Source organism: Erpetoichthys calabaricus, chromosome 6 (genome assembly GCF_900747795.2).
Source record: "Erpetoichthys calabaricus chromosome 6, fErpCal1.3, whole genome shotgun sequence".
In the NCBI taxonomy this organism is placed as follows: Eukaryota; Metazoa; Chordata; class Cladistia; order Polypteriformes; family Polypteridae; genus Erpetoichthys; species Erpetoichthys calabaricus.
This window is the reverse complement of record NC_041399.2, coordinates 217,050,656-217,075,802: the sequence shown is the minus strand read 5'-3', so window position 1 is coordinate 217,075,802 and position 25,147 is coordinate 217,050,656. Positions and strand designations below refer to the sequence as shown.

General features: G+C 49.0%; 1 protein-coding gene across 1 annotated transcript in view; it reads right to left on the bottom strand.

Moving 5' to 3' along the window:
* exoc3 (exocyst complex component 3) overlaps nt 1-25,147 on the bottom strand; it is a 39,974-nt gene that overhangs the window by 4,982 nt on the left and 9,845 nt on the right. Inside the window, exons 3-9 of the mRNA XM_028790860.2 lie at nt 17,469-17,688; nt 16,617-17,298; nt 14,287-14,404; nt 13,322-13,447; nt 8,793-8,893; nt 5,845-5,955; nt 941-1,079 (exon numbers count right to left, since the gene is read on the bottom strand). Coding sequence (XP_028646693.1) covers nt 941-1,079; nt 5,845-5,955; nt 8,793-8,893; nt 13,322-13,447; nt 14,287-14,404; nt 16,617-17,298; nt 17,469-17,688 — 1,497 coding nt within the window. The remainder of the gene's footprint in view (nt 1-940; nt 1,080-5,844; nt 5,956-8,792; nt 8,894-13,321; nt 13,448-14,286; nt 14,405-16,616; nt 17,299-17,468; nt 17,689-25,147) is intronic.

Genomic DNA, 25,147 nt, shown 5'->3' with positions numbered 1-25,147 from the left:
GCCTGTCAATCAAGATCACAAGGCGGAGCCTCTTCCTATTGGTTCATCGGTGACTGATTGTGGGCGGGATCTTGTCAAAGGTCTTTCTGGCCAATTCATTTCCATTAAAACTGGCAAAACGTTGAGGTGGTAGGAGTGGGGGCATCGCTGGTTTGACAGACGAAATACCCAGAGACCACTCAACAAACTGCAGCGGGCCCCTTTATTATAGGACGACAAACTGGACTTTGTGTCCCACCTAAACCTGCCCGTCGTTAGGGGCCACAGGTCTCGTCCGTGGAGGACCAGGCTCTGCCAGCCTCGTACCCATCTCCCTCCAGACGGTTACCCTGCTGTGGTTGCTGCTCCATTTCCGCGTCCAGGCATCGAGTCCGACGATGGCACGCAGACCACCATTGTGCTTAGAGAAGGTGAACACGGCAGACATTGAAAGCGCTGCTGAAGCTCGTGTCACTTTGCGTGTCCACAGTGCGCAGGCACGGCCACCTCAGCACAGGATGCGTCCTCTGGACGGTGGCACTTTGTGAGGTTTGTGATGTCATGGCTTGCCTTGTCGTTTCAGCCAGTGACTCCATCAAACCCTCTGGAATGGTGGGCTGATTTGATCTTTACGCTGTAGCCCCCTGGACTTTTCTTAGCATGGTGACGACGGCCCGTTGTAAGCTCTAGTGTGACCTGATTGGACACTTTAGAACACCAGGGGGGTCCGCACCGTTTTTATTTATTCAACTTCACATCAACAGCAGGCTGATGCAGTTTTTCTATTTGACTTTCACCCGTCCAGCTAGTGTGTCATTGTCCCCATTGACCTAAGAGCGGAGTGTCACACACACACACCTCTGACGGAGCACATTTGTGTGGCGGCTGACACCCTGGCACACCCCGAGTTCTCCTCACCACGTTGGCACTGAGCTTATTAACGTAACATTTCACTTCTGACCTCCAAGTCCATGAACACTTCATCCAGTAAGAACAGACACCCGTCTCTGGCGACAGTATCCAGGGTCACCCTGATGGCCTCTTCATTTTTGTCCGATTCTGTACTTGAGTATTTTTTCTTTAAGCTGGTGATGGACTCGCTGTTGAAATAAAAGAGGACAACACTGACGTCACATTCAAAAGCACAACACGCGCCTCAGATGTTATGAGCCCTGACTGCACCACTCCCCTAAAACTCAACGGGACCCCCACACTCAGTCACAGTCCTTAAATCCGCCCACTAACCCTCATCAGTGTAGCCGTGTCGGGCATCATGGGCACATCTTACCACGCCTTTCCTTTTCTAGTGTCACTACTGACCCTGAGCATGTCAACCCCTTTGGCTTTGGAAGGGCAGCTCAAGTCACTGTCACCAAAGCCACACATGGTATACTGGTGGCCACATCATGTAGTTTGTTAAATCTGAGCTCAAACATAACGAGGATTTCTTTTAAGGTAATCACTTGGCCTGCTACTAACCATCTGTCACCACATGACCAGAAACTTGACGTCAGTGAGTGCGTGAGGGCAGCGTAAGCCTTTCACAGCCCAGGACGCTCTTTTGGGGGGCTGAAGAGACTCGTCCCACCATGACAAGCAAACATCTTGCAAAGGTCTCCCCATAAACGCCCTCTGCCAGTTCCACCAGGGTGGCACTCCTCCCTCCAGACTCCTGTCATGCTGAGGGTCACTGCAGTCTGTCCTGTTCTGGTTTACACATTTGGAGCTTCCTCAGCAAATCGAGGGGGTGCGTAGCGCTCTGTGGCCACCAGGGGCCGCCATCTGCTCGGATGGCTACAGAAAATGCGAGGCTGCTGTAATCGGAATACAAGTTTAATATGGCACTGCGCTCTGGGTGGTGGCACTGCGCTCTGTGTAGATGTTTGAAATCATGTACGGCTAACACAAAGCCAGATTTAGTACACCGGGGGCCCAGACACGTTAAGGACAACTGCGAAATGGGCATTGTACTATATCTGTGCGCCAGAGTCAGCAGGACATTGGATCTTCTTTTCCTTGTTTGGAATGGCATGATTCACCTGCGTGGGGGGGCTGCACATGGAGAAAGAGTAGAAAGCCTTGGCACATTAAACGGCACACCTTGGAAGCCGACGGACGGATGGGGTATAACGTCATTGGATCCTGAAAATCCTTCCAATGCAGCGACGAGGATGGCAGACTCTACACGTCAGGCCCGCACTCCTGGACTGAGTTCTGCTGTTCGCTTCCCTCGCCTCATATGCAGCGTAAGCCGATATTAAACAGAGTTACGTTATTTTCTCTTATGTGATTTCTTACCGGAGTTTGCATGTTCTCCCTGTGTCTGCGTGGGTTTCCTCCCACAGTCCAAAGACATGCAGATTAGGTGGATTGGCGATTCTAAACTGGCCCTAGTGTGTGCTTGGTGTGTGGGTGTGTTTGTGTGTGTCCTGCGGTGGGTTGGCACCCTGCCCGGGATTGGTTCCTGCCTTGTGCTCTGTGTTGGATGGGATTGGCTCCAGCAGACCCCTGTGTTCGGATTCTGCGGGTTGTAAAATGGATGGATGGATGATTTCTTACCGCCGTATCACTGAGGGAGGGAGGGAGGGAGGGAGATCGCCTCGTTACATTTTATCTATTTAGGTTCAGGTTACTTAAGACGCCACAACTGCAAAACAAACGTATTTCCAGGCAGCTAGCGCCTCCCAGTGGTAAACAGCTGCACACGTACTGTAAGTGAACATTTCACTGTCCCGTCTCTGCCGGCCCACCACTGCCCCTGCATGGCACTACATGAAGTCAGGTTTGTGTTTTCACATCACTGCATCTGTAAACTAGCGGAGTTAGCGGACTCTGAGATGAAGATTACAAATTCAACACTGAATTGACTGAATTAACAACGTGCATAATGAAGAGGACCACATACGCGTATTGGGCGTCAATTCACACTAAACTGAAATCATTCAGGGGCATCTCCATAAATCAGAGTATCATCAAAAAGTGAATTAACTTCAGTAATTCAATTCAAAAAGTGAAACTCGTATGTCCTGGAGATTCATGACACACACAGAGTGACGTATTTCAAGCGTTTATTACTTTTCATTTTACAAATTGTGGCCTACAGGTAATGAAAACCCAGAGTTCAGTATCTCAGAATATTAGAATATCGTGAATAAGTTCCATATTGTAGACTCCTGGTGTCACCTGCCACTCCACTAATTAACCCAAAACACCTGCCAAGGGGTCCTGAGCCTTTTTAGAAGGTCTCTCAGTCTGCTTCAGTAGGCCACACAATCAGTAACAGCTGTCCAGAAGACGGTCATGGAGATCCTCCACAGGCCACCAAGGGTCACTGGCTGTTCACAGAGTGCTGCATCCCAGCAGATGAATGGAGAGTGGAGTGGAAGGACAAAATGTGACAGCAGAAAAAGGGGCACAAGCGACAGGGCTAAGCGTAGCCTTGAGAGGACTGTGAAGAATTTGGGGGACTGCGGCCGGAGTCGGTGCTTCAAGAGCCACCACAACTGTCACTGCATTCCTGGTGACAACCAGGGACAATGTCAGAAGTGTCTCACCTGGGCTAAGGAGAAAACGGAGTGGACTGTTAACAGCTGAGTGGTCCAAAGTCCTCCTTTCAGATCTGTTTGGAACTCAAGGTCCCAGAGTCTGGAGGAAGAGTGGAGAGGCACAGAGTCCAAGGTGCTTGAGGTCCAGTATGAAGTTTCCACAGTCAGTGATGATTTGGGGAGCCATGTCATCTGCTGGTGTTGGTCCACTGTGTTTTATCAAGTCCAAAGTCAGTGTGGCCGTCTACTAGGACATTTGAGAGCACTTCATGCTTCCCTCTGCTGACAAACTTTATGGAGATGCTGATTTCATTTTCCAGCAGGATGTGGCACCTGCCCACAATGCCATAAGTACCACTACCTGGTTTAATGACCATGGTGTCACTGCGCTTGATTGGCCAGCAAACTCGCCTGACCTAAACCCATAGAGAATCTATGAGGAAGAGGAAGATGAGCGACACCAGAGCCAACAATGCAGACGAGCTGAAAGCCGCCATCAAAGCATCCTGGGCTTCCATAACACCAGCAGTGCCACAGGCTGATTGCCACCATGCCACACTGCACTGATGCAGTCATTCATGCCAAAGGAGCCCCAACTGTGTATTGAGTGCCAACACTTCTGTATTTAAATTGTTTTTTTTTTTTTAATTGGTCTTATGTAATATTCTTATTTTTGAGTTTTCATTCCCTGTAGGCCACAATCAGCGAAATGAAAAGAAATAAACGCTTGAAATATCTCACTCTGTGTGTAGTGAATGTATAGAATATCCGAGTTTCACTTTTTGATTTGAATTACTGAAGTCAATGAACTTTACGATGATATTCTAATTTACTGAGATGCACCTGGACATAAAATCCAGTGTCTCTCTGTCTTTCACGAGAGGACTACGTCACGGATTCAGATCGGGTTTCTTTCTAGAATGTGCCTGAACATTCCGGTTGATTTTGTGACTTCTCTCCTCACACCAAGTATCAGAGTTCACTTTGCACAAATCTGAGAGAGAGAGGCTGTGGGCGGAGAGGAGGAGGAAGTGGGCGGGGCTGCCATCACTGTCCTGTGTCACTACTACGTGGGCGGAGCCGCAGGGGACAGCTAGTGAAATATAAATATTACAAGTTTCAGCAAAGTCTCACATTTGTCCCGGAAACAGGCGCCCAGTTATTATCCACCGAGTCGTATTTGTGCAGTGAAGCCCCCCCTTCATAAGGATGTCCTGTCCTGTTTCGGCGTCACTGCCCACCTTTTATGCACGGGGAGTCCCAAATCATGTGCCCAAGAGGTCCGTGGATCACTTGGCCCTCCGCAACTTCATATAATTGTGGTGCATACGTCAAATCAGGAATGTGCAGCACTTAAAGCTAAACGTTTCTCTTTCTAGAAGACACGCCATTTGAAAATTAATTTTAAAAATAAAGGAAAAAGTAGCAGGAACACCTATTAACTGGAGTGCCCAGAATGGGGGTGGCTAAATCTGACATGGTGACCCCTCAATGAAAATGCTGAACTGTCAAAGTCAGAGAGATTTGCCCCCCAGTGGCAGCACTCAGGTGACGCCTTCACTTTTTCCTAGAAGGTCCCCCCCCCTTTATTCATTTATTCCTAAACTTTCATGACAATCCGTTTGTACGCATCCTCAATCTGGGACTCGGAATGTAAGAAAATAAGGCAGGAATTGTTAAGGAAGTGACAAGCGGCCGACACTCAGAGCGGGCACAAGATGAATGTGTGCCCAGGTCAAGTCAGCTAAGTGATGCCCAGACACTTTTGAACTTTATGGATAGCGATGTGTTCTCCAGCAGCAGAACATGCCCAATGAAAAGATAAAGTGGACACTTGACACGAGGTACGGGCTCCTGCCAGCACAGGCTCAGACCCCTGCGACCCTGAACTGCATTTTGGGGGGGGGGTTTGATAACTGAACAGCTGGATGGCTGAGTGAATGGTCAGAGTTATGAAGGGGACGCCCCAGTCCTCCTAAAGACAGAAGACCCGTGACCTTCATCTTCTGCAATGCATGTGTCCGAACCTTACAGACCACCAAGTCCAGGGGTGGCTCGTTTAGGGGACGAGTCACACAGCTGTCCCACTATCGGACCCCGACAGTACACATTCGGTCATTTCTGCACCCTTTGATGGCTCCTTTATTCAAATCCACTTTTCTGCTGTCACGCCTAACAGATCCTTTCCAGAGGTTTGGTCATCTTGGCTGCGGTCAACGTCTCACGTTGGTCAGTTCTCAGCAGCAGTAAGATGGTTCACCAAAGCTGGCGCCTGACACATTGACTGGGTACACGCTAAGTGGAGGTGCTCTGCTCTTACCTGAAGGTCTGGCAGTTGTTGATGATGGCGATCATGTACTGCACATAGCACTGAGGGTGCTGGCGGTCCTTCAAGTGCTCATCCTTATACAAGATGACTTCCTCCTTGTACCTGTAAGAAGGAAACACACACTAGTGCCACGTTTGAGGAGTTGGTTCATTTCATTTTAAAGACTGGACCCTTCTAATTCACTGGAAAGAGGGGTCATGACAAGTGCATGCCCACTGGACTGGATGATGGTGAGCCCCTCAATGAAGCTGCCCAAAACAGTAAAACATGGCGAGTCCGCACTACACTGGGGTCCAGGAGCTCATCTCAGCCTTAAAAAAAACCAAAAAAAACACATGAGACGATGGCATGCCTGGCGAGTGCCAAAGCCGATCACACTGCACACACACTATGGCCTGACAGACCACCGCACTTATAACAAATGACAATTTTCTGCTGTTAAATGGCTGGACACGACACCTCTGTGCTCTCATCATCATCATCCTCCTCCTCCTGGCCACTTAGCGACTCTGGATTATCACTGCAGGCTCTCTGTGTCTCTCGGGGTCTGCACTTTAAAATAAACTGAACTGCACTCGTCAAGCGCCACGCTCAGCACAACCTGCTGCCACCTTCTGCCTGTAGAGGTCACTGTGACGCAGGCCAGCAGCTTGGAGTGTGGGGTCCTCCGTTACACTTTACCATCACATGACTACTAAAGGTTCAAAAGCATGGGGGGGGAGAAACTCCCCCATACACACACACGCGGCCACATCCATACTTAACAGGAGCATTGCCATGAAATCTCAATTGACAAACACGGGATCATACTGAAGGGCTCAGTGACGTTAAACGGGACGCTGTCATTTGATGCCAATGCCCCCTTCACCACAATTCGGTACACGAAATGTTTGCTCTGCCATGTCTGCCCTGGTCAAATGTAAAGGCCATTATTGTGAAGCAGAAGCAACAACAGGTGAGTCACACAAACTTATAAAAATCTGTCGCATCCCTCACAGCAGAGATTCAAATGGACTCTTTGAAGCCACCTTGGCACAAGGACAGTGTGCCAGAGCTTCACGAAATGGCTTTTGTGTGCAGCTGGTTGGCTATGTTCACTACATGCCACGCCACGTGTCCATGGGAGGGTTGTAGAGTACACTAGTGGACTCTGGAGTGAGAACTGGCAGCCTGAGGGATGAATCAGTGTTTGGCATTGTGCCACCTTCTGGACTGAGATGAGAGAGATAAGAGCAGAGTCACAGCTCGGCCCCTTATAGAGTCCTGTTGATGCTACACAGACATGTTAAGACAACTTGGTGCCCACCTTCCTCTGTTCTTGCACACCTGTGCCCCCATGCCCCAAGCCAGGTCCATGAAGACGTGTAAGGAAGTGGCGGGGCCTGCGCAGAGCCCACGAAACACCACTGGCATGAACTGGAGTGCTGCTGGTCCTCTTCACCAACATCTGTACCTGACCTCACAAATGCTCTACAAATTCCCACTGACACTCTCCAAAAACCTCGAGGAGAAAAGGATGAAGGACGTTATGGGGGGGCACATCTCCAACAAACTCGTATATAGTAGGTGTGATGGTCAGGTGACCACAGAGTGTAACGTTATTGGCTTACGCTCTGGTGCAGTCAGTAACCTTCAGAAACTCACCGCGGATACTACAACAGGAGCGAACGTGGACACCGTGGGGACAATAAAAACGACTCAACCTTCAGGACTGGATGAGCACATTTATAAAAGGTCATGAGTACAAAAGTGAGACGTGCGACACCATTGTACAGGAAGTGAGCTCCAGTACAACAAACATCTAAGAAACGTGGAAAAGCAACCAAAAGGCAAATCGAGTGTCGTCTTATACTGTAAAAAACTACTGGATATTAAAGGTGGGATGTTAGGCCGAGACAGTAGGTGGCGCTAGAGAGATCACATGCGGAGTCCTGTGTAGAGAGCAGCAGCCAAGTGCATCATGGGACTGAAGGGAAGGACCTCCTGTGACTGGCACAGGGACCTGCAGTAGTTTAGGTCTTCAACATTCACCAGGGCTTCCTCAAAATGGACCCAGCAGAGTTCTTCTGAGTAAACAGTGAGGACAGTGGTGGGCATTAAGGGGGTGGCACACCTGAAACTGACCTCGGGAAGAGTTGTGGAAATCTGAAAGAGATCAGCCAGTCAAGTGCTCGAGCCAGACACCTTGGCAACATTCAAAAGCATCAGGACGAGACACTGAGGACAGCATCGCTAAGAGGTAAACGAGTGACCCGAATGTACCCAATGGTGGTCTCCTCAGATTCCTCTCATCTCCCCATCCACTGTTCCAGGCAAGGGTCACAGAGGCAGCGGGCTCAGCCCTGACCATTCCCTGTCCCCAGCTCTTTCTGGACAATTCCCAAGCCGGCAGGGAGATGTGATCCCTCCAGAGATTCCAGCGTCTGACACAGGGTCGCCGTCCAGTGGGACTTGCCAAGAGCAGCTCCAGGGGGACACGCATAAGGGGGCATTCTTACAATGTGCCCAAACCGCGTCAACTGAGGTTAAGCAGCGGCTCTACTCCGAGGCTCCCTCGAATCACACAGTGTCCTCATCTCCGTCACTTGCACTGGCGCCCTCATGCTTTTCGGTCAATACCCAGAAGTGAGCACAGGGTGGCAGACTGACTGGCACACCGACAGCTTGGACTTTAGCCTCGACTCCTGCCACACCAGTACGGTGCCTACAGCCACTCCAGTCCACTTGTCACCCTCCCTTCTTCGGTCACTTGTGAATGGGTCCCTGAGACACCTGAACACCTCCGCTAAGGGCAGTGGTGCCCCCAACCCAAAACCTGGAGTCAGCACCCCACTCTGTCCCTTATGCTTGTAAAGCTAACGTCTTTAATTTTCTTAATGTAATGAGATCTATTAGCTCAAAAAAAAAAAAGAAAAATACGAAACCCCAACGCCGCTTACCGGGTAAGAAAGGAGCTCATCTGCTTCAGACAGAGACGCAGCACCTCCTGCTTGAAGGGCTCATTGATGAAGGCAGCCACTTGAAGATTTTGCTCAAACATCTAAAGAGCACAAAAAAAAAAGTTCACTTCAAAGAAACAGAAGATGACGACGGTGCCACCCACCCGGGGGCTCACAAACGCACCTGAGCCAGTGCCACATTAAATGATGGGCCTCGGTGCCAGCGCGATGATCGCAGTCCAAGTGGGTGCGAGTCGATCAGGTGGCACCCCCTGACAGAACACATCTGAAGTGCCCATCCGTTTAAGCTGGGACAGGTGACAGGAGAGGGACACGCTGGCCTCGGGACAAAAGCCAGCTGACCTGCTACGTGTGACCACACAGGCCGACTCCCTAAACCTGCTCGCATTTTAACAAACAGTCAAGAGATTTTCCAACAGGGTGGTGCACTCGGTCATCTTGTACTCCTTAAGGAAGAAAAAGAAACAAAGCCTCGCATTCTGTGGGACCCTCCTGTAATTCTGGAGTGACAGCGGCCAGGACTGTGACAGCTGCGCTGGTTTTGTCACTAAACAGGCAGACGGCCATATTGTAAAGCAGTGAGTGGTCCTCAAGTTCAGTCCTTGGGTGCCCCCCCCCCTTTCATGTTAACCTTGAATTGGTCCCATTGTTTAATCAGCTGACATTTTTACATCTTCTCTTCTGTTGGCTTCAGGTTTGCATTTGTACAAAATGGACGGACATTTGTGTTTATTGTCGTGCATTTTGATGCTTAGCCGTCATCTTCTTTATGATTTGCTTCTTCTGTGGCTCTCCGAATTTTATCTGAATTTAATGACAAGCTGAGGGGACACCAGTGCAAGTGACATTAGTGTCACACACTTGAGTGCTAATTAGAAGATGTTGCCAAATGTCTACCCATCTACAGTCCTGAATCATTCTGTATAAATGAGCAGAACAAGCTGGAAAGTTCAGGACTGAAATACAGAAGTGCAAGCTGGGAAGTGACAGGAGGCCAAGTAGGAGGAGGAGGAGTCGGCTGGGGATGGACACCTGCAGCTGTCCGGTCACCGGCACCACCACCGCCATGACTTCTACCTAACGGAGCGCTTCTCCTTACATAAAAAAATGAAAAAGACGAGTGCAAGCGCAGGCCATCGCCGATCGGGGGGCCTCCACAGTGACGGCACTCGCTCTTCATTCAAAGTGGGATGTCTGTGTGTCCGGCATGCCAATCCGTAGCACTGAACCCGTCTCCAGCTAACTGTGGATCGGCATTTGGTCACCATATGTGCCCTGTGGCAGGCATTTGTGGGACTTGGCAAGGGTGTGCAAATCTGGGGTTCACCAGTGAAGGTTTGGTTTTAGAGAATTCCCTGAGGGGGGTTTGACGTTACTTGGTGTTTGCAGGCCCCTCTTACACCATTTCAATCTGTCTGTAGTGGTCACTGTGTTATTTGATGTGACACTGAGCTGGGGATGTGGCATTAGTGGAGGTGATGGCAACAGACGACATAAACCGATCAATCTTAGGGGTCAGGCTGGGGGAAGTGGAAGAGCAGACCATCGCTCAGTAACAGACAACTGGCTTCTACCCTCAGCTATAACGAGTCACCCCCTGCAGCAGTGCTACTGCAGTAAGAACTCCATTTCCCAGCAGCCCAAAGGGGAGCGCCCTCATTCGATGACAGAAGCAGGGGCTGCTGGGGACAAGAAAGGACAGCAGATAAATTAAAAGGAGAGGTCTGTGTTTTTGTGTGTCGTCCGTAAAGTCAGTTGTGCCCCGGGATGAATGGACTGTGATGCCTGCCTGTTGTGTGTCTAGCGGTGGACTAGCCGTCGTGCGTCTTCAAGAGGACCCAAATCTCACCCCAGCAGGACGGTTTTCACTCATTTATTACAGAACTTGTTCCAGGGATTGCCATCTTCACACCAAACCATCTCATCCGCTGTGCCGCATTGACCTGTATAAGGACTCTGTCGTGAGCGTTTACTGTTACGTTAAAATGGTGACGCCGCCGGAGGGAGGTCTGACTGACTGCTGTTGGCTTGGGTTCTCCATTTTATAGATTAGTTATTCACTTGCTGGTTTTGTGTCTCTGCCTGTGACTGGGTGCGTTACTGGAATCCCACTGAAATATAAATAACTAAATAAATAAATCACATCCCATCCGAGTGGCTGAGGTGGTCTCGTGCCCTCTGTGTGTGCTGAATGGCACCGAGCTGCTCTCACAGATGTAATACGAGTGCCATCCCATAGTGTGACAGTGCCACTGACATGGGTGTGCAACTCTCAACACTCCACACTTTGTGAACACCGACGCTTTGTTCATTTACTTCTTGTTATGCGCAGACCTGGGCCCGTTTTAAGGAGCCGCTGTAAGCCTGCGCTTTAGTCAGCGAGTGTACTTGCACTTCACTCCACCTCTGTCCCCCTGCTTGTGGTGCCATGCAGAATATTCACTGACTGGCAGGCTGACTGGCACACTTTGATCCCATAGTTCGCTCAGGCAGTCTGCTCACATGCACCACTTGTTAGAATGCAGAAGCACTCGAGGAGCTGAACAGCCTTTACGGCCTGAATGATGGCTTATGTGGGCCTGTCACGCACGGCCCTGCCATCTCCATTCACGTATCACGTAATCTACGACAAAATCCTCTGCCTACGAACTGATAAACTGCTCTGTGCTGGAATTCACCGACTATGTTTTGTTGAACAATAGAAAATTGTTATTGTGTAATGGGAATAAAACAAAGAGGAATTGTGACTGGGGGGAGCATGCCCGCCCACACACATATACACACACATACACACACACACGGCCTCTCGTGTTTGTCATCTGCTCGGCAATACCTGTGTGTGTGTGTGTGGGTGCGAGAGACGACTGCCGCCTCATCTTTACTTGCTTTACCCTTTGCTGCTGCAGATATCGGTGCCCCGTGTAAGAACAGACGGACTTTACAAAGAAGATGAACCACAGATTATAAAAGGTCATAAATATTCTTATCAATAACTCAGAAGTTTGCCGATTATAAGAGTTAAGTCAGGCAGGACGTAAGCGACTGCACCCCCAAGCACATTTACGTCAAATTAAACAGCACTGCCAGTGCCCAGGAGACACCTGAGTGCGGACTAACGTGTGGGTGACATTCAACTGTGGCAGGTCATCCTAATGAAGGAATGCCAGTTTTATGACGGGCAGAGAAAAAACAAGAAAGCTAACGGCGGAGCCCCAGGGACGAGGGTTTCATTCAAAAGTGTGTAGACTTCTTCTTTTTACAGCTGCTCATGTTAGGGGTTGCCACAGCGGATCATCCTCTTCCATATCTTCCTGTCCTCGTCATCCTGCCATGTCACACCTGTCACCTGCATGTCCTCTCTCACCACATTCATAAATCTTCTCTTAGGCCAGCGTTTCTCAACCTTTGAGTGTTTGCGACCCGAGTTTTCATAACAGTTTTAATCGTGCCCCCCTAACATTTTTTTGAAACCGTAATAAAATGTATTCCTATACACCACTACAAGTTTAAAATTTCTCTACGAATAGTGAAATTACGCCACACAAGGCAACAATCGCGCCCCCTTTTTTGTTACTTTGGGGGGGTCTGCTGTCTTAGGCCTTCCTCTTGTCCTCTTACCTAGCAGCTCTATCTTTAGTACCCTCCTCCCAGTAAACCCAGCATCTCTCCAAACCAACGCCATCTCACCTCTCTGACTTTGTCTCCCAACTGTCCAACCTGAGCTGACCCTCGTCACACCCAATGCCAATCTTCACATCTTTCTCTGCCACCGTCTCCAGCTCATATAACAAGGCTGGTCTCCCTACTGTCCTGTAGACCTTCCCTGTCACTCTTGCTGATACTCGTCTGTCACCGATCACTCCTGACACTCTTCTCCACCCTGCCTGCACTCTCTTCTTCGCTCTCCATTACTCTGTACCATTGATCCCAAGTATTTAAACTGCTCCACCTTCACCAACTCTACTCCCCTCGTCCTCACCATTCCACTGACCTCCCCTCTCATTCACACACATGTATTCTGTTGTGGTGGTCCTGCTGACCTTCATTCCTCTCCACCTCTCCAGGGTCTCCTCGACCTGCAGATCACAATGTCATCAGCAAACATCACAGTCCACGGTGACTCCTGTCTAATCTCGTCTGTCAGCCTGTCCATCACCACTGCCAATAGCAAAGTCCTCAGAGCCGACCCCTGATGTCATCCCACCTCCGTCACTCCTCACCGCTGTCACACTTCCCTCGTTCATATCCTGTACCCCTCTTACGTACTTCTCTGCCACTCCCGACTTCCTCATACAGTACCCGGTCATTTGCTTATTCAAAAGTCTGCAGACACAAAACTGACAGGAGTTCACGAAAAGCAACCAGCAAAGTAAAGGAAAACTTGTGACACAAAGCGTGGTGGGCAAGTCAACTTACCTCACAAGAGACAAAAGGGAAGAAGACTGTGATTCAACATGGCGCCCCCCCCCCCCCCCCCCCCAAATGCGGCACTAAAGACCCTCAAACACCTGGAAGACGATGGCAGGAAGTGTGGTCTGGTAGTAGCCGTCCTGGTCGCCCTCGGGCTCCGTCTCCTTATTCCAGTCCTTTTTATCCGTTTCCAGGGCTTTGCGCAGCCAGCCGGTGATGTTGGACTGTGAAGAAAATAAAAAAGAAGCCGACATGAAACTGCGGGTCAAGTGTATTGTCATGTGTCCCTTTGGGCTGTGCCTTGTTATGATGTCCTAAATAAAAGGGTTAGAGCTGGGGGGTCACTTTCAGTGGCCACTCAGAACAGAGACGGCCAGCGGCACAAACTCAGAGTGTCTGCAATCAACATGGGAGCCACCAGGACTTCAATCTGATGGGAGTGCATTTCAAAGACGAGAGCAGGCCATCGCCGATCAAGAATTCAGAAAAACTGCAGCGATATTAGTGTCTCACACTTGAGTGTTAATTAGTAAATGTTGCCATAAATAACCTAAAAATCATCATCTTCAGGCATCTAAATTACTGAATCACTCTGCACAAATGAGCATAACAAGCTGGAAAGTTCTGGACTGACAAAAAAACGTGAACACTGGGAAGTGACAGGAGGCCAAGAAGGAGGAGGAATCGGTGGGGATGAAAACCTGCAGCGGCCTGGTAGCCACCATGGCTTCTATCACATGCAGAGGAGAGGTGCTGGGCATATTGGGAGAAGGGTGGTAAGGATGGCGCTGCCAGGCAAGAGGAGAAGAGGAAGGCCTAAGAGGAGGTTTGTGGCTGTGGTGGGAGGGGACATGCAGGTGGTGAATGTGACAGAGCAAGATGATGAGGACAGGAAGAGATGGAACAAGATGATCTGCTGTGGCGACCCCTAAAGGGAGGAGGAGGAGGAGGAGGAGCAGATGAAGAAGAAGGTGTGCATTTCCTTACATAAAAAAAAGAAAGATGGGCAAAGCACCCTCATCCTGCTCAGACAGTCACTTTTCAAAGGCAGACGAGGACTCACCGTGAAGGTCTTCACATATTTGCTGAGGAGGTTGTCCACTATGTTCTGCGGCAGCAGGGGGTCCATAATGTTGATATTGACTTCTTCCATTAGCTCTGGGTGGCCCATCATCTCCTCACTGCACACACAGAGAAAAAGCACAGACAGCACTTGGGACACATGGCACCTCACGCGCTCACTGGCACTACCTGGAGATTAAGGATGCAATGGCATTTGCAAAACTGGCTCCTTCTGATGCGACCCTAAATGTGGTGAGACGAGGTGACGTCACCTGACTGAAAGGACAAGCCCAAAATCACACAAGGAGGGCCGCAATGGGCTTTAACAGCCCCCCAGCCTCAACAAAATGGAAGAAACCTCAGGAAAGACAAATCAAAGAGAGACCCCCTGCCAGGTAACACAATGCACAGAGCAGGACCCTCGTAATCCTCAATACAATATGATAGTAGTACGGCAGTAATCATAGGCCAGAATCCCCTGAGCTTAAACGCCAGGGGTCTCACAAATCCAGAACACCAACTCATCACTGGGAGCGACGCAAGGTGGTGGACCTGAAAGGTTTGTCGTTTACCCAAAAACGTAGATGAGGTGAACGGCGTGGCGTCTCTGGAGCATCGCATCACATCACATGACTTGGACCTGGCAGACGAGCGAGAGCAGCGGCAATCAGGGCAATGGGCACAGCTGGCAGAACAAACATAAGATGACGCTGAATACGCTCAAAAACAAAGAAATGCAAAGAAAGACATGACAGCATGGAAATGTAATCAGCATTAGGATCAGACGAGAATATCTCGCTGTTATAACAAAAAAAAAATCTTGGGAGGAGAGACGAGACGAGACTTTGTGCCAGGAGATTTAACCACGGAAACAAAAGACAAAAGTAAAACGTCGTCAAGAATTCAAAAACGTTGGCAGAGCAGGTTAGAGATACTGGAAGAACGAAAATTCAAAAGTCTCAAAAAAAAAAAAAAAAAAAAAGATAGTAAAGATCGCATTAGCGCAAAAAAACGGAAATTATTACTCGGTGAAAAAAACAGAACAGCGAAAAGAGATCAAATATACTGTTCAGATTTACGTCGATCGTCTGATTCGTGTTTCTACCCAATGTGAAGGCCTGTCCACGAGAATTAACAGATTTGTTATTTGTTGAGACACGAAGTGGCTGGCGTGTGTAGTGCAGGCGTTGGGGGATATGGGGGGCGAGTGAAGCCCCCAAGTCAGCAAAAAAAAAAAAACAAATTCAAACCGTATGTGGAATATTCTTTACAAGCCCCAAAACACTAAAATCACGAGAGGTAGGGGTGTGCGTGTGCGTGTGAGCAGAGGGTCACGCGCTGTGACGGAGGGTCGGCCCTCTAACTGCAGCGATCACCTAAATCTTCCTCCTCAAACGGGATGGGTTTCCTTCTTCAGTATAAAATGGAACGTAAAACTCCAACATCGTAAAGAATCAGCAAGATGACAGTATGGCGGGCAACCCAGGGTGGTCCTGGGAAGACACCTCACGTTCTTATCGTTATTCAATCCAGCAGATAACGCAAGCACAGAAGTGAAGGACTGCATTCTGAGGGGCTGAGCTTCTCGCTGTGGTGTGTGTGGTAACAAACATCATAAGACAAACGAACGAATGATTAGTTGTGAGGTTTGGATTTTATACCTTAAAGTAATTCAGCACATTTAGCAAAGTTCAGCGTATGACGTAAAAGCGTTTCCAGGTAACTTACTGGGCCGTCGGTAGGAAGCGACCGGTTTATTGGACAGCGCGGCGCTGGACACGACTGATCGGCGGGTCTGACTGATAATTTAGTGAGGTTCACGTGGCCCCGTGTCCGGCCAATGACGCTAAGAAACTCTGTATGATGTCACTGATCGAGTTCTGCACCTTTTACTTTTCATCCAGCAGCAAAGGGGTGCGTGTAGTTACAGCGTCCCGTGACAGGAGAGCTCCCGTCTTCAAAGAGAATAAACGGTTTATGATGTAAACTTCCTCCTGCCCGTTTTCTCGTTGAGGTTTTAGGTCACCCAGGGTGTGACGGTCATTTCTTCCACGTGTGCCAGGCCTCAGAGGGTTACAGATGTCCTGGCATTGCCCCACTCACTGATTAAGAGGGGCAGCCTGGAAACGCCCGTCGATTTTGTAAAGTGGAGTGACAAAAAAGTTACAATTCCTAATCGCCTCGCCACCCAACGTGCCCATTTCTGCCGGGCGGTGACAGAGTGGCCCGATAAGCTCAAACCCCTCCCTCCATACCAACAGTCAAGACAATCCCGTTGTTTATTTTTTTGTTTTAACGAACACGCGGCCATTTGTGAGATGTCAAGATTACCTTTTATATGTGTTGAGTACCCAAGTGAGGAGCGACACTATCTCATTGGCTTCCAGATCCTCTGAAATGAGCTCCTCAATGCGCGTCGACAGGGCCTTGTGGTAGAGGTTGAACAGAATGTAGAAAATGCTATAGTCGGGGGGGAAGCACTGCACCATCAGGTTCTTGGCGACGAGGAGGTCATCCAGGACATACTTGCGCGTGATCTCCAGGAAGCGTACCAGCCACATTTTGTTGGACTCCCTAGTGTCGGACTGACTGGCCTCGATTTTAGTCATCACTGTCTTTTCCAGGACATCAAACATCTTGTCCTTCCACTTCTTTGGTCTGCCCGGAGGGATGAAGCCAGTCTGCTTCTTGCGCTCCAACAGGCGGCGGTCGATCTTCTCCTCCCGTTCAATGATTCGGACGACCGACACCAGCATGGTGGGGTCGCAGCGGACGGTGACGAGCGAGCGCTCTACCACCATCCACAGCTGTTTGGCCAGCTGCTCCGAGAGGGTCTGGGTCTCCCCAAAGTAGCTGCAGATGAGGTTCATGTCGTGCGTGTTCTTGCTGTCGATGCGGTACTGTTCGTACATCAGGTTATCTCGGGAGAACTCCAGGTCCATCAGTTTACAGTGGGCTTTCAGCAGCTCTCCTTGCTCAATCAGCTCATGAGTATCCCGCACAATCTCTGGCACTAAAACAAGATGACACAGACATTTAAATTGGTCAGAAAGCACACACTGATGATGCATCACAACAGACTTTACAAACCAAGATGGGCACTGCGAGACTAGGCAAGGGTCCGACGACTCTCCCGGTAGCGGCACACGCTCCTCATGGCCAAACTCCCGACGGCCCACTAACCTGAAAAAATGTTCTTGAGGTTCTCGACGGCCGCTGCCAGCTGGCTGTGCTGCACCACCGCATCCTTGACGTCCTGCAGGTTCTCGATGGTGTTGATGCTCTGCCTCCAGTCCTTACTGACATCGGCCAGAGACTGCTGGATGTCGCTGACGTCCCCCAAGGCGTTGTGGAGCTGGCTCAGGCCCGTTCGTACCCCGTCCAGCTGAGACTGGATAGCTGCCTGCAAAAACACACCAGCGTACTGTGAAGGGCACACACTGGCACATGAGGGACGCAGAAAGGCGCTTGCTTCATGGACACCTGACAAACAGAGCAAGCCGACCAGACGGCAAACAAGAAGATGCCACCTTGAGAGACAAACAAATATGGAGATCTGACACAAGAGTAACATCAAGTGAGGTCACTGTGTCTCTTCAGGGCATCCTTGGGTACCACTGGTGTGACGTTGTGCTGCTCAGCACATGACCTGCAATGTGGCGCCATTACCCGAGGGTGATCTGAGCGGCTGGACCAGGCCAACATAACACCTGGCTGAGGGTGGCACTGGACCGTGTGTCTGCCAGAGGGGTTACCAACCAGGATCCTGAGCTGTTTTGTCATGTGGTGGGTGCGTCCCCAACCTGACCTGACCGGACATTTGACAAAAGGGTACCATACTTAAATAAGCAGGAGGACTTTAAATGTCCAACTGTTCAATGAGAGGTGACTTTACTGGGGGTAATCCACTGGCATCGAAATGATTACAGGCTGGTAAAGGAGATGCTGGACACAAGTGGTGATGCTGTCACGTCAAGTCACCAGGCTTTGTTTAGTGCTCCTCATCGCCCCTCTGTGGTGTCACTGGTAAGCACTGGCCAGGCTTCAAGGATGCTGCCCAACATCAGGAAGGTCACCTTCCAAGAGTGGCACCTTAGGATGCCTCCACCTCGGGGGGGGGGGGATGTGTACTCGGCCCGTCACGCTTTCCAAGTCCCAGCAGTGACGTGAGTGACGCTTGCACTCCAGCTAAGAGCCACACGACTCTCATTTCGGACTCAGAGTTCATTATTTCAATTTGATTGCTCAAGTGTGAATGGGTGCAGCGTTACCAGACAACCTCATTAGGCCGATGCCCCCTAACAGACCACCACAAGCCTGCTGGCTGCTGAGCTCCTTTGTGTCGTTTGCAGTGCAGGGTGTCTAAGTGACACCGAGAGTGACAGATCACAGCTCAGCTCTCTCTGCTGGGTGTCTATGGAGAGAGTCGCCTCGTTTTCATTTTTATGACTTTGTGTTTGTCGGACGTCTTCACCCAACACTTGCAGTACATTCACTTCAACTTCTATTGTTTAGTTGGAGCAGCGTGATGCGACTCGCTGAGGGTCACTTGGTGTCTGTCAGCAGTGGGATTTGAACCCAAAGCCTTACCCGCTATGCCACACAGTATGAGAGTTGAGCTCACTCTAATAGTCAGGCGCCACCTGCACAAAACACTCTGGTGGTCTTTTAGTTTTTTTTTCTTTCCCTCTCACTGCTAAATATAGAAAATCCTTCAAAGCGCTCAAGGCCTTTTGTTTGTAAGAATAAGTCAAAGAGGCATTCTTGTGCCATTTCCTGCCACACTGTTAAAAATACTCAAATAATGAATTAAGTGACGCCGATACGGAAAGAGCTGATAGATTATAAGGTCCTTGAGGGAGCCGAATTGAGCAGCGATTGACTGCGGCCCACCAAACAATGGCAGCCATGTGAGCTTTGCAAGTGCTGCCCACCGCGGCACCCGAGGGACATCTGAAGCCGTGAGAAATTTTGTAACTGCAAACACTTCGTTTCAAAGCAGGCATCAAATTAAATTGCTTCTGAATCCTGATTGGTTCATTCACTGGGACGGATCAGAAAGAACTTAAGGGCCCACAACGATGGCGACACACAAAGCTGTATCTCAGAGGGTCTGATTTGGCCTTTTTGACCCGAGGCTCTTGAATGTCCAAACACAGAAGAACGGCTCACGCGAGCTCTCACATGGGAGTGCTCAGTCATTCACACACACACACTGAACTTCACTTAATATTTGTAGAAAATACAAAAATACGAGAGGCCCACTACGTCACCAGAATGTAGAGCCATGATGTCATCAGCCATGAAAACGCAGGGCAAGCTTTTGGGCTGAAGGTCCGCCTCCCCTGCACACTCATTGGCCAAGAGTCCCGTCTTCAATTCAAGAGTTCAGGTGTGCTTCACTTTCATGCAGTGCTGGAAGTTCCTGGAATGTTCCAGAAGTTTATATTCACCAGCCTTTGAGCGCACAGCTAGATAACCGACAAGTGGATTCTGTAATCGGAATTTGTTTTTTTTGGGTCGTTTTAATGTTATTTGCCTTTTTTTTCTCCCCCAGCGTTTGCTCCCCACTGTCCCCCCCGTCCCCCCCATGGAAGCCCCCCCCTTTTTTTTTTTTTTAATGTTTTCTAACCTCCATTCTCCACCAACATTGAAACATGAAGTTTTTCTCGGCCCCCACTACAAGCGGCACTGGCCCAGTCACAGGCGGAGGATCATTTTCCTTTATCTTTGTTACGCTGCTGCTGATGTTACGTGTGACATTTCTGTAAGCCTTTCATTTTTATTCTCTCTGAACTTCAAATATAAATACCGAGGGTCACATTTCCCTCAATGCCAAATAATCTGATCCACCCCCCACCAAGTAAGATGCTCAGTGCAGATGCCAGGCTGTCCACCACAGGAGAGACAAGGCCGGTCACCAACTCGGACTGTCTGGTCACAGCCGTCTCCGAGACGTCACAAGTCACACGAGGAGCTCAAATCAGAATTAGCAGACACGACGGCACAGGCCTGGGACTGCAGCCACGGACAGTGAAGAAGGAAGGGCGTGAATGTCAGCACCGCCATCACTTACAAATCCCATAAGGCTTAGCTCCATAAAAGCAGTCAAGGACTTCTGCTGCTGCCGTCTTTATCCCATCGGGGAGTTAGAGCAGAAATAAAAATACGCCATTGGAGGGCAGAATGACGTGATGGCTCAGCTCGGACCGTTTTAACTTGCAGCCTCACGCATTCGAATGAGGAAGTTGGAAATGGCCGTGAGAGGAATCTCTTCTCAATGTGGCGCCATACGCAGCTCGAGAAAGGCTGTGTGTTCATCCACTGATTTGACTGAACATGGCTGCAGGTGCCCAGCCATCCATCTATTCATTCATTTACTCACAGGTGTCATTCGTTCAGGGTCGCCCTCCTCACCATCACTGGCTACACTGGGTAAAGCGGAGGAAACAACCTGGAAGGGGGCGCCACACTTCCACACATCAGCACTCCCTCATATGGGGCTAATTCAGTGCCGGCAGATAATGCGAGTGGGCACGATTTGGGCATTTACTACACATATCTGGTAAACAATCCATGTTGGCGGTGGCGCCACTTGTAGCAAGTAACAACTGAGACAACATTAACGCCAAGACGCTGCAACAAAACGAGCAGCTTCACGTAGGGACAGCAAAATAAATTTCATTTAGTTAGAACATTAGAACAATCGAGACGAGAACAGGCCGATCAGCACAGCAAGGCTCGCCAGTCCTGTCCACTTGTTTCTTCCAAACCGTCGAGTTTTGAAAGTCCCTCAAGTCTTACTGTCCGCCACACTACTCTGTGGTTCTCTGTGTAAAGAAAAACTTCCTAATGTTTGTGTGAACCTTCACAAGTTTCCAGCTGTGTCCTCAACTCATTTTAAAGTCCCGTCTCGATCCACTGGACTAACTCCTCTTCATCATTTTAAATACTTCACTCAGGTCTCCTCTTCCTCTCTGGAAAGGCTGAGCTCTTTTAATCTTCACTCCTAACTCATTCCCTGTAGCCCCCCATAATCAGCCGAGTCGCTCTTCTCTGGACCTTCTCTGGTGCTGCTGTGTCCTTATGGAGACCCAAACTGCACCCAGGACTCCAGATGAGGCCTCACCAGTGTGTCATAAAGCAGAACCTCCTGTGACTTGTACTCCACACATCAAAGCGCTATATAACCTGACATTCTGTTAATGTCTTCTGAACACTGTCGTGAAGTCGATAGCTTAGAGTCCACTATGACTCCTAAATCCTCCTCATAAGGTGGTCTCTCCATTTTCAGAGCCCCATTGTGTATTCAAACCTCACATTTTTACTTCCTATGTGTAATTCTTTACATTCACTGACATTAAATGTCATCTGCCCAAGCCTGTCTGCTGTCCAAGTCCTTCTGTGATGATATAACGGATTCCAAATTATCTGTTAATCCACCTATCTTGGCATCATCTGACCAGCTTGTTCTTTATATTCTTATCTAAATCCTTTATAAATATTAACAATAGCAGCAGCCCCTGCACTGCCCCCTGCTGGTCACCACTCTTAACATCACCCAGTTCTGATGAGGTTCCTCACACCATCACCCTTTCTGCGTCTGAGCCAATTCTGCACCCAACCCATCTAAAAACATAACCCTGACCTGCCACACCTTTTAGTTTGATGCCCACCCTCTCAGGTGGCACCTCATCAAATGCTTTCTGAAAGTCCACATCAATAATCTCTGCTCCACTCTGCTCGTATCTTTTTATTTCTTCCTCATAGAGTTCCAGCCTGTTAGTAAAACACGACCTCCCTCGACTGAACCCACGCCGACTGTCCTGTCCTTGTCAGGTGTTCCTCAATCTTCTCCTTAATAATTCCTTCCATTAATTTTCCTGTGATGTTTCATGTTAAGCTTACTGGCCTGTAGTTGCTCTGATCTGCCCTGTCCCCCTTTTTATAGAATTTGATGATATTTGCCAGTCCTTCAGAATCTCTCCAGTGCTCAGTGACTTCCTATAAATACGTGCCAAGGGTTTCTATTTGAACTCGCTGGCCTCCTTAAGAACGTGAGGGTAAATCTGATCTGCTCCTGGTGATTTGTTTGATATTTCAGCCTATTTAATCTCAGCAGCTCTTCTCTCTCCACAATTCCCAAATCCCTCAGTACCTCCTTAGTAGTCCCTGTTACCACTCTGAGGTTATCCACTTGCTCAGGTGTGAGAACGTCAGACAGACGTCAGTTTAGAGCGTCTTCTCTTTCACTGTCTGTATCTTTTAATGCTCCTTCACTATTCCTGATGCGCTTCACCTCCTCCTTTACTACTAAACAATACTCTTAGGGTTTTCTTCTCCTTATCCGCTATATTCCTCTCCAGCTGTATTTTAACCTCCCTGATATCCTTCTTAATGGCTGCTCTCATGTTCTCAGTTGGCGTCTTAAGACGGTGACGATGGCCAGACATTTGTGTGACTCAGCCTGAAACTGCAGCATAAAGAAAATCTAATGGGCCATGTAAGGAAACAAAGGAAATGGAGAGGCGCAGAGATGTGCAGTTAGCAGGGCTGCAAAAACAGAACACCACACCGCTGAAAATCAATCAGTCGACTCCGACGGACTCGGAGAATGAAACCCGCTTAGACTCAAGTAGAGAAGACCATGTGGGCTAGTCTCCAAAATCGAAAAAGGAGGACCTTTCAACTTCACAGTGAATCTCGTACCCGAGGACCCCTAGTGGGCAGTAAGGGGATCTTCTTTACGCAAAGAGTTGTGGGAATCGGAGCAAACTACATAGGCAGGAAGAGGAAGCAGAAATCTGGACAGCCTTGAAAGGGGGATGAGGACGAGATGAGCTAAGCTATTAGCCAAATGGCCTCCCCTCGGTTATCACATTTCTCAGGTCTGACCAAACAGTACGTTACTGCTGTTAATTGGGTTGTCATCTGAATGAGTGCAACAACTAAAATGTGACAGCACTGGTGACAAGTTTGGACAGCAGAGGAGTGAATGGGACACGACCTCCAGTCACAGTCCAGTTCAGGGTGCGCGGGCTTCAGCAATGCCCACCGCGTGCTTCAACGACAAGTCATTTCTTCACAAACGTGGTCCGTGTGCACATCTACATGCAAAACTGTGTGCTAAAGTTAAGCGTTTTCTATAAATTTGACAAAATATCAGGCCTGTACAGGCTAACGGGGAGTCGGGCACCACTGGACCACAAACACCTAATTGAAGTTTCAATATGAGAAAACATTTCTGACGCATCTTTGTGACAACAAAAAGGGATCTGAAAAGAATTGTTTTAGTGCCCATTCCTGGTACGGTGTACCTCGAGGTCGGGACACGTCTCCTATTTGCCAGTGTGAGTTTGTCGCGTAGTGGGTCCGAGGCTCAGAAAAAAAAAAAAACTGGCTGTTTAAATAAATAAATAAATAAACAAATAATGAACATGCTTGTGCGTTCTGTCGTGCTGCCTCGCTGGCACGTGTGGGCAGTCTGACTGCCTTATTATCAGCTCCCCAGCCTAGAAAAGAAAAAGAAAAGGAAGTGAAAGGGTTAAGAAAAGAGAGCGGAGGTTAAAAGGCAGGAGAAAGGAAACAAGACGGTGGGCAGAGCGAGCGGGAGCCAAGTGCCGTCACTCAGGTGGGTCGCTCCTCTGAGACGGGCACCTGCTGGTCGGCGTCTCTCCGGGCTGCGAGGCCCCAATACGGTGAGCAAGAGAGGCGTCACTTTTAAAAGGAAGGCCCCAGGGCTTGTGGGATTCGCAATGAGTTTCCAGCTCTGCGTTGTTTTAACTTGGTTTTTAACGGATTATTTATTTCTTTACTGAACTACTTTGAGTGCTGCACTTGGGACACTTGTGTTGTGGATTTGTTTTTTATTTTATAATAAAAGCACTTGCTCTTTTCACTGTCCCCTTGCTTGGTGTGTTTTGTCCTCATCTGCCACACTCATCCCGGTGATGACCATCAATGTTGTCGGGTTCAACAGGGAGCAAGGAGCCGACCCGCACCGCGTTCTCACACAACTATAAAGGTCAATCAAAATAAAACCAGCCAGGCGTCACAAACAGTTTACTGTGATTTGGAGGAAATCGTACCCGGCAGGTAAAAGGAGTCCAACGGTGAGCACGCAGGTCTCCTTTTAAAATGGCTGAACCTTGGGATATATTTGTTACTGTCAATGTGTGAGATTAGGCACAGGCGTAGACTGCCCAGGAAATCTACAGAACAACGAAAATGGGACATCAAAGTAGGAAACGATGAACATTTCAAACATTTCCTAGGCGTTCTACGCAATGGCAACAGGCAAACCAGCCAGGTGTCGCGTAGAAGGGAAAGTGAAAAGCTCATGAAAGTAAGGAAGAGACATCTCATGTGCCGCCTAAAACGTCACTCTGTACAAACCCTGCTTGTCACCCATCGCCGGGAACATTCAGAACTGACGCATATACAGCACTAGCCGTGTTCTGAAAAGCCTGGGCTCCTAGAAACTATTAGAATTGTCGGAAAGAAAATGTCGATGTTGTTTTGTGGATGTGCTCTACCCCTTGTCTGTCAGTAGCTAAGCGAGTTTCTCTCTCGTTTGGCTTCACTTTGGCGATGGAGCTTCATGCTGTAGCCTCGTATTATCGACTTGTGGCCGCCTCGTTAAGCTTCACGCTGGAGCCTCGCACTTCTGGGCCGGACAGACAGACTTCCACGCAGAGACATTTTCATATAAGACTAGACAAAGAGCCCATTTCGACAACGTAAGATGAAACGGGCATGAGTGGAATAGTATAATATATAATAAGTATAAGCACCACAAACCTGAAATAGGTGTATTGAATGAATGCGTAATTAGGCCTCGGGCTGTAGTCGGAATCGCCTTT